This window comes from Toxotes jaculatrix, chromosome 13 (genome assembly GCF_017976425.1).
Source record: "Toxotes jaculatrix isolate fToxJac2 chromosome 13, fToxJac2.pri, whole genome shotgun sequence".
Taxonomy (NCBI): domain Eukaryota; kingdom Metazoa; phylum Chordata; class Actinopteri; family Toxotidae; genus Toxotes; species Toxotes jaculatrix.
In genome coordinates this window covers 20610427-20620902 of record NC_054406.1, presented here as the reverse complement: position 1 = coordinate 20620902, position 10476 = coordinate 20610427, and the positions used below count along the sequence as shown (strand labels likewise).

At 39.9% G+C, this 10476-nt stretch overlaps 1 protein-coding gene across 1 annotated transcript; it reads right to left on the bottom strand.

Annotated features, from left to right (window-relative positions):
* Positions 1-8827: 8827 nt before the first annotated feature.
* On the bottom strand, positions 8828-10080 carry lrrc3b (leucine rich repeat containing 3B). Its single transcript, XM_041053769.1, has one exon. The coding sequence runs from the start codon at positions 10078-10080 to the stop codon at positions 9298-9300; it is 783 nt and encodes a 260-aa protein (XP_040909703.1). The 3' UTR covers positions 8828-9297.
* Between the last annotated feature and the right edge of the window lie 396 nt (positions 10081-10476).

Genomic DNA, 10476 nt, shown 5'->3' with positions numbered 1-10476 from the left:
CACCTCAAGGCTGGACACGTTGTTCATCCTGAGATGCTTTTCTGTTCACCACAGGGACACATGAGTGGTTCTCTGAGTGAGGTAGAGTATAGACCCCTCAGACAGAAAATATATCCACTTGTCTCAGGTCAAAAATGCTCCAAGGTAAAGACATAAACCGAGCGTGCCTCATCCTACCATCTCCCGAGCGTGACAAAAGATCACCACTGGGGAAAACATCACATCAGTCATTAAGTCTGTAGACCCCTGGTTAAGCAGGTATTTACCGTGACATGATCTGCTCTGTGTATCCAGAGATGAAGCAGGAACTTAATTCCTATTTAGCACTGATGGGTGATCTGAATCTTAAATACAGATGAACCATTTTGTTTCACACAAATCATTCAACAGCAAAGCCGCTCTCTACGTTTCCACACACACACCACATGCTCATCAGGGCTTCTCATTCATTTCCCACACTACTCTCTCTCACCCTCCGTGGACACCAGTGCAGCCAAATTCACTACATAGTTGTTCTCAAAACATTATCATGCTCTGCTTCTTTTTATTCATGTCTCAGTTACTGTAAAAAGAAAGAAAAGAGTATCATTTCATTTCCATTTCTTACTTTTAGACTTGGCTTTCAAAGTCCAGGTTAGGGTCGACATGAAGGTTTCAGGAACAGTTCCCAGTGGGAGTTACCGCACAGTACAATAATATTATGAAGTTCAAATGATCGAAGAGAGTTTTTTTTTGTTTCCTGCGATGAGGCAAGAGAAAATTAAAACACAGGAGTGAAATTTCTCCTGAGAGGTGAAAGCAAGGTCCTTATCTTGTTGGCTGACAGGAAGGGCACAGTTAATGTGCTTCATTTCAGAGGAGATTAGAAGTGAAGTGTGGACTGAAGCTTGGGAGCAATGAATAAAATGTTTAGCTAAATGTGAACCTGTGAATGCAGCAGAAAGTGAAGGTGTTCCTGCTGCTTCGCAGCTCCGAAGGTCACAGTTTCTACCTTCCCACAATCACAGCACACACAGACTGAACATCTTTTGTTGGATTCTGTGACAGAATGAATTTTCGAGCACATTTGTTCTCACTTACTTTCATTCTGAAGCCGGAGCAAACTACAGGAAAACATTGTTTTTAAATGAATTTTAGACATTTAGACAAAATGTCCTGTTTTCTCGCTGTTGATGGACATTTCAATTAAAAGACAGGTTGTTATATAAAGTGTTTACACAGGTTTTAAAACATTGTAGAATGTAATGTCCATTATATAACAATTTAACTATCAACAGACATGTTTTGAATGAGTAAAGTTCAGCTCACGTTATGCCCAATATGTTTCCAGTTTGGAACAGAAATAACTCCACATGGATACATCATTTTATTTCAAAGTTTACTGGAGAGCTACAGGGTTAGTTTTTACACATGTATTTAAACTGCAGTGACAAGTTAAAATACCTGCTGTGTTAAGAGCGTATTGAAAGCTCTCACATATGGATGATTAATCTCTATAGTGTAGGTTTATAGGAAGGTGTATTGCTTTTGTTAACAATTTTCAAAGACAGGAAACACCAAACATTTGGGAAGAAAATATCACAAGAGAAAAATCAACTTTACACTTGACTGATGTGGAAAAGTTGGTGCGTTGATTAAAAAAATGTGACAAAGTGCAATGGAAACACGACTAATATGAATCATGTGACAGAAGCTTTCACTGAAGAGCCGGAAAACAGCCGCTGACATGAGAACATCAGCTCTGTGTGGATGAGTGCGGAGACTGTGAACCTTCCTCACATTTCTCTTTGATAAGTGACAGTTCTTTCTCCTCGGTTCACGTTTTCAAAGCTCTTCACGAGCACAAAACAGGAGTCATTGTGTGGCTGTAAATGCTGCTGCCAGTTCACCTTCATAAGAGACAAGAGTCAGTGAGAGTCAGCAGATTAATACAGATGCAGCTTGCTGAGTCGTGCTGCATTCATGTCATATATATTTATATATAGTCAGATTTCTCACTGTTGTGTTAAAGTTGGCTTCCCCATTGAGCTGTGGTTTGCATTACCTCAACCTGAACCCATCCCATCCAATACTTTAACACTGAAGAGCTTAGCTACCAGGTTCAGAGTTGTACATCAAAGTTTTTTCTTTCCTGGTTTAACATGTTTATTATGCTGCATTTCAATCTCGTACATGCTACATAGGGCCCGCTCTATCATTCCCATACAATGGTCACTCAGCACAGAAAGAATGTTGCTTTTCAAAGTGGTAAAATATTTCTCTGCTATAACAGACACCTGTGAACCACAGCCTTCAGAAACATGTGCTGTGGCCATGATGTTAGCAGCTATGCACAGAAAGCATCTTACACTCTGTTACATGTCCTTGTGATCTCGTTGAAGGGTCTGATAAGATGACCTTCTCAAAAACAACTCTCCACTTTTTATTACATTGATAAACATCCAAAGAAAAGAGTGCCACATATAGAAAAGACGTGAGAGCTCTGGAGCAACTCTGTCTCCTAGAAATAACATTTATATACAACTGAACTGCGACAGTGTAGAATGGCTGGCTATGGCAGGATGATGTCCAGGAGCAACACAAATGTCTCCCAAACATCCATAAAGAGTTTAATGATGCTGTCGTCACTGTAAGATTGGATATTTTGGTGGAAAACAAATGTGTTGTCTGTGAACATTTTACCTCTAAGTTCAGTGTATGTACAACTTCCCAAATATGTAAATCAACAACATATCTTCAATACGTTACTGGAAAACGTAACAAGTTACAAGCTACGTTTCCCATAAAATGCATTTGCTGTTGTAGTTTAGTTGTATAGAAACATAATTTCTTGGAGTTTGTCTGGAGAGCTCAGTGTAGAAACACCTCAGGAATGAGCAAAGGAGAATGTGTGTACCACTTTGAGCTCCGCTGAAAACAAGATAAGTCTTTGATAAGAGCCCTCTGTGTGCACTTCAGACACCATTGTCTTCATTGAAATGCAGCACTGATTAGCTTTGTCACTATCAGCACATGTTTTATTCATGATGTGATCATTTGCATTTAGAGATTTTTGTCATATGCAATGTCTGAATAAGAGTCTCATTCCTCAAAGAAAAATATTTGCCCACAAAGAGGATTAATGTGTGATTCAAATCCAGTTATTCTGAGCTTTCAATCTGGTTTAGGGGTCAGCAATGAAAGAAGTAATCTATGAATACAAGCCTGAATTATTTCTGTGTTAACTACACTTCTTTCTGGTGTTGGACAAGGCACTGGAATCAGTTACACGTCACTTTTTAGTCATTAAAAAGTAATGACGTTATTTTCTCTTGCAAAAAATAAGCAAGAATGTGGTAGCTGTCAGAAATGATATTCCTGACTCATTATTACAACTAAGAGCCTGACGTAAATGTTTTTTTTTTCCCCCACTGGGGATGTTTGTAATTACAGTATGAACAATGTGAATGCAGCGTTATCCATGGTGACAACCCAGCACTTTGACAGTCCCCACTGAGCTTCACATGCCCTCACAAGTCTGAGCAAAACCCAGGTGATTCTAGTGTAGGATTACCAGTGGCTGGCCAGCAGAAGACACAACATGTAAATAAGACAACTTAAGAGTGATTACCCACTTCCCAGCCCTGCACCAGGCTAACGTCCCATCTCTACAGTACAGAGAATGGGATGGATAGTAAAGTCAAAGTTACAACATTACTAGAATTAGTAACTGAACCATAGCAAATTTTGAATTGTAGCGTATTACCTGTATACACACAATGAATCTCAGCCACGTCTTCAGCAGTGTGTTTTGCATGCATCTGAGGAGGTACGTTGCCATTTCAACCAATGCCATGTTTCCTACTTGTTTTGCACACATGGTTGCAACATGAAGAGTCTTTTTATGCTACATGCTATTTTTTTTTTCCATCTGTGTGCATAAACACTTGATTTAAACTCCCTTGGGACAAGGTGTTTGACAATTCTAACACAAGTATACTAAATATTTACTGCAGAATGCAGTCATTCTTTCAATATTATAACCAAAAATATTTCATTTTCCGTATTTGTTATGTCCTTATTTAAGGGAAGACAACTATCTGAGAAAGACAGTCGTTGGACACTGCGTACTCTCAGGAAACAAAGCACAACTGGAGAAACGCGGCCACAAATTCTCATTTACTGCCCAAAGCTGTGTATTTTCTAAATCAATGGAGAAATAAAATATACCATGAACCAATGCATATTTCCTTTATTTCATTTTCTGTATGCCATGCCATTACAACAAAACCATGAAAGTCAGTGCTAACATTTTCATCCTCAACTGTGAAACAGTCTATCACAAACACTGCTCTGTTTGTGCACAGAAAACTCTAATATGGTACAATATAATTCACTTTAACAACTTGTTACATCAACATAGTTGATACAGTTTCTTTTTTTCTAACTTGCAAAAATAAAACCTAAATCAACAAATGTGTGAAACAGTGAGAATCCTAAACTAAGAGTGTTCATAAATACAGACCAGAGGTGGAGAAAGAAGATGTAAATTAAATAAATAAATAAATAAAATGGTGAGATAAATATTCAGGCACTTGGAGATTCTTTTCTGGTCCTTGGCTACACTGTGCTTCATTACATTATACATGCATGTTATGGACTATCCTGATCCTGTCATGAGGAGTATAAGGTTGCCTCTACAAGACAAGGCTAAGGGGTGTAGCACATTCAAGAACAACTAATTAAAGGGATTTCAAGTGTTTCACACAACATCAATGTTCCTATTTACATGTGATCCTAGCGTTCTCTACCTACGTATTCTCATTGCACATCCCCTAAGACGTCATTTTAACAACCATTATGATACAAATTCAAACATGAAACTGAAAGAAAATTTCGCAAGATACCACCAAGGTATAGGTTTAGGTTATTATTTAAAGTAGGTAGTGTTTATGAAATAAGCTTTTTTTTTGGATGAAAATCTAATTTCCTGTTCTTTTACATGCCATTTTGTTTTCCATGACTTTAACTGTCTGTCTCTGGTCCGATGTTTTAGTGGTTCTCCAGTGACTGTGATGGGAGGGAGGCCATTTGAGAAAATGACAGCATCAATTTTCTCTTCACCCGCTGCCGGGAACATTACTGTACACAGTGTTATTAAAGGGAAATGATGCATGCATTGGCAGCTTGACTTGGAACGGGGATGTTTGTGTTAATTTGTGATGACGGTGAGATGATTGTATACTGTGGTCTGCCATCTCCATGTTTGATAAATCTGTCCTCGCCTGGTAAGAAAGAAATGGAGTTGTATAATGGGAAAGCAAACGGTCACAATTACCAGCTCTGACTTGGAAAGACTGAGTCAAACCACAAAACACCAACAAGGAGAGTCCACTGACACTGACATTTAGTCTTGTGCTTACTTCTGATCAGTGCAGATATACATAGAAGATTGACTCTGACAACAACTGACTAAAGACAACAGGAACAAACGTAGACTTCACAAACTGAAGGAAGAAATGTACAGTACAATACAGTGACAGCCTGTCCAAAGGTGTTGTTAAACTTGAACCAAACGCCTTTGGTTCCAGAGCATCAGAGAAGACACTCTTCTTCGACAAAATAATCTCAACTCAAGGTCAAGTTGGGGCAAGTGCAGACTCTGAAAATCTCAGAGCTGCTCAAACCACAAAACATTTGTCGTCCCTGACTGTTGTGACGTAGGTGCTGGGACACACAAATACAGCAACACTGATCTCAGATGAAATGCATTGAGCTAGAGAGATCTGAGATTGGAGCAAATGATGGCAATAACTGATGAAAACACTTGAGAAGTCAGTCACCGGCAGTGACAATCACTTTGCTTATGTCCAGAGTTCAGTTCAGTTTAGGGCCAGAGTTCAGTCCTAAACTCTTGTCTGCCTTCAATCTGCAGAACGTCCCCATCTCTGCCCTCTTTGTAGCCATGATTTTGTTTTGGATTGTCCACTTCCCTTTTCTGGGCCCACAGTATTCTTTCGTATCTCCTTCCATCTCAAATTTCTCTCCAAGGTGGCTCAACTAGAGGCACATCTTTTTTTCTGGCTATGATGAAATCAAACGTGTAGCACCTCGTACAGCTCACACCGTGGAACGGCTTGAACTTCAGGACCCATCATGACAGGCAGAGGTGCAGATTTCATGCTGACTTCAGGGTTTTTGTTTCTACCAATTTGAGAAACTTGTCAGGGACAGCCATGCTCAGCAAAAAAATTGTATAGCCTGCAGTGGCCCTTACTAGATTATTCCAGAGCATTCAGCTGCATCTCACAGTCTTTATCTGCAGATTGAGTTTGTTCAGTTGTCATCTCATGACCTACAGAAATTCAGTCACACAATAACAGGTCCTTGTATATTTTGGACAGGTCTGCAAAACCCCAGGATGACAAAGGTCTTAACTTTCTATGCCAACATTTCTACAATTCTCACTTTCTACACTGTCTCTGGCAAGTAGGATATAGCTCAGGTAAGAGAAAGTTTGTGGTTATGGCCAATGAACTGTGGTTAAGGTGTGACTAGGGTCAGGTGACAGCATTAATACTCAGTGAAAGCACTGCTGTTTCCTGAACCAAAGAGAGACATGCTACACACCCTTTCCATCACACCAACCTCCACACCTTTACTTTTCGACTTGCTCCCTAAAGGGAATACTACTTCCTGCACTGGTGCTAAAGATTAGAATTAGATGTAAGTTGTGAGGTGCAGAATCGACCAATGTGAGCATCAGTTCTAGGACACTGGGCTCGTTCAAAGATGATGTCTGGTCTTTGATATGAATGGCCACCTTGATTTTCCTCCTGTCATATACTGACAAATGGTTGATGACGTTTACCCCGTTCCCAGCCAGTGCTGTGGCGAGTTTGGGTTTTGCGTACACAAACAGCTGATGATGTCTGAAGATGTTTCCACTATTCATTCGGCCTCATGTGCAGGGTCCTTACCACTTCATCGATGTGGTGTTCCCCACAGCTGTTGCACAAGATGTCAAACCCAGGCAGTCCTGTGTTTAGGGAGTATCAGCAGAGATCTGATAGAAGTTCAGCCAGGTGAACCATGTCAGAAAGTCCAACTAGGGTGCCTCTGGTGGCCCCTGTTGATTTAGCAGTATTCAGCAGGAGTACCTACAGTATATGGACAATTTTTGAAATTTCACACACTTGTGATGACAACTTGACAACCACTGATGAAGACCAGGGGATATGGTCAAAAGCTCAGAAAGATTTGATAATTGGACCCTGAGTTAATATTATTTTGTCAAAGTACTATTCCCATGTTCAAGAATGTACTTCCTTACTCATTCCTCCTGGAATAAATTCCATTTTTGGGCTCCTTCTTAAAAGTCTATCAAAAATCTACTCTCATTTTCTGTAACATTCAAGGTCTTCGTCAATCACAGTCCACCTATCAAGCAAATACTATAGTTTTCTGCCAGAATTCATATTCAGAACTAATCTAAAAAAACATCTTGATTTTTCTTACTCATAATTTACACACTCATGTTATAATTGCAAATGTCAGATTTTGCTAAATCGCCCGGCTGGACCAACTTTTTAAGGATTAAGGGCATTTAAATGTTTATTGTACTGTAGCACATTCTTATAGGTGGTGATAGGGGTGTTAATTGCAATGACTCGTGGTGTTTGGTATAGCAATTTATTGCTGACACCATGACAAGAAAAAGATCAGTTTCTCATAATAATGGGATTTTTTTTAAAATCACATTTGATCTTTCTGAGATATTTTCATGCTTCATGCTTGCATTACATTTTTCTCATCATTACAGACCAAATTATTCCATTCTAATGAGAACCTTTTATTAATATGAAATTATACTATCTTATTATATTAATAAACATTTGTATTTATACATTACGGATCTTGATCTTGCGAAGATTCTTTTAATGTGTCATGTGTTTCAAAAGGTTTAATGTACTATACTTTCTCTTGACGGTCTTCTATGGCACTGTGGCACAACTGGCACTTGGTCCACTGGCACCACCATGGCCCAAATACCACTGCAAAATTTAATTATTGATAATTTCATAGTCGGAGTGGCCATAAAAGTGTTCAAGGAGTTATGTTTTTTTATATAGGCTACAGTATCCAGGGCCTGACTGTATCTTTTCTTATTTTAACATAAATAATGGTGGCTTTTGTACTGTTACCTTTCCAAACTGTATCCCTGAACTGTGGTTCTATGCTAATTTAGCCTGGGTCATAATGGAGACATAGTTAGCTAAAGCTAGTTGCCATTACTAGCTCTTAATTTTGACTTATAAAGTATTTAAAGCATTAAATAATTTAATATGTAATCATTTTAAGTTAGTATTTTATCATTTTGACGGTAAATGTCACAAATTTGACTAAAATCAGAACCTTGACTCAGCACCTCATAATTTTGACACAGTATAGCTTGTAATTTTTACTTTGTGAATCAAAATCTTGGTTTAATATCTCATAACATTCACCTAAGAAGTCAAAAATGTTTACTTAGTATCACATAATTTTATTTTTCTTTTTAATCTTTCTTAACATTAGTTTCTTCTTTCTTTTTTTGTCATAAATGGGCTTCCACAGAATCCAACTTTCTCTGTAACATGAGATAATTCACTAAATATTTCAGTGAAATCTTGCCTTCCTGTCTATATTGTGAAATTTTGTCTTAATTGTGATTTGTCTGTATCAAAGAGAATCAACACAGATCAAGGAAAGCAGGGAGATAAGACTACATCCAATGTCTGCATACCCCATTATGTCTGGGTCAAATAGTCTCCATAGAAATACCATGGATTTTAAGCAGCGTGAAAGATCCAATTGGTCTGGCATGTGTTTACAAAACTCAATGTACATCTTTTCATAGGTTTTAAGATACCAATACGAGGGCTCTGGGAAATGGAGTATAGGGTGTCACGTCTTACAAATATATTTCTTTTCATCAGATACTCCAAATTTTCAATTAAAAACAGACATTATCATGTCAATATTTAAACCTGAGAATCAAATTTTCAAAACTCCATAAGCAATGTCTGTAAAAAAGATAATGTTGGCATTAGACAATTAGACTCTGTGGCCTCCCTTCTCATCTTATCTCATATCGGTCACGAACAAACCCTGGTAAGGACATACAACAAAATTTCCAGAATACAAAGATTTATCAGCAGTTTTGATGCTCACATCACTAGTAATACAAATAGTAAACACTTTAAAAGTGGGTCCTGTTACATAAACATTTTGGTGTTCCTTAGGTTTGTGGTGGACACAGTCACTCTGACGCTGCTGTCAGACAACAGTGCTGATGTCGTCAGCCTCGTCAGGTTTCTTGGGCTTGCTAGGGAGAGACTTGAGGTACTCCAGGTGGCGTCGGGCGTCCTCCTGGTTCTGGCGAACGTAATACACCACATATGAAATAACCATGGCAAACCAACCAAACATGGTCACCAACATCGCGTAGTCTGTGGTCCTTTTGGCCAGGTTACAGAGGTCAGTGTCCACTGCCAAGAAAGGTCTTCCCTCCTGGTCACGAAGCTCTGAGCTCCTGCAGAGAACTCGGGCGGCTGCCTCGTGGTTGTGGGCCATTCCGCTGATAGCCTGCTGGAGGGCACAGTCACAGTGCCAGGGATTATCATCCACAATGACGCGGGCCTTGAGCCGAGCAAAGGCATCCTTGTGTACGCTAGTAATACGGTTGTGGGAGAGGTCCAGCACCTGTAAAGTTGCCTCTATGCCGCTGAAGGCTGCTTCCCCTAAAGTCTCCACTGCGTTGTATGAAAGATTGAGCTCCCTCAAAAGCCTAAGTCCATGGAAGGTTTGATCGGGCACGGCTCCTATCTGGTTGTGATCCAGCCTCAAGAGAACAGTGTCTACCGGGAGGCTGGGGGGGATTTCTTTAAGGCGGGACTGACTGCAGGTAACGTTGAGGCCGTGGAGGTGGGGGTCGCGTTGGCAGATGCAGCCCTTTGGACACATGCTGGCCGAGGGGAAGCACAGGGCCATGAGGACAAGGCTCTGAAGGAGCAGGCACATGGGGATGGAGCGCGACAGCCACAAGTCCAGCAGAGTCATACTGACCAGCTGTCAGCAGCATCCCGCCTGGGGCCACAACACCGCCACTGGTCCCTTACATACATTGCATAGTGACGATTGGTCCTCACTGTCTGCCAACTGGAGATACTGCAGTGTGAACTGATATAATCATGGTGGGCTGAGGCCTGAAATAAGATCAAACAGAAAGACAGGTTGAACCACTGTGGTTATGGTTATGGTATGCCCACAATCTGCTTTAATTTAGGTGTGACATTTCATTTTCCTTCTGTTCCTTAATTTCATTAAAACAACAGCATTAGTTTGAATTGATTGTTGACAATTTGACAAAAGACCATATTTTTCAGATTCTGTCTGACTTTTATCTGCAGGGGTTTGGAATAGCAAACCCTGAAGGTCAAACCTAAAGTAGAGGCA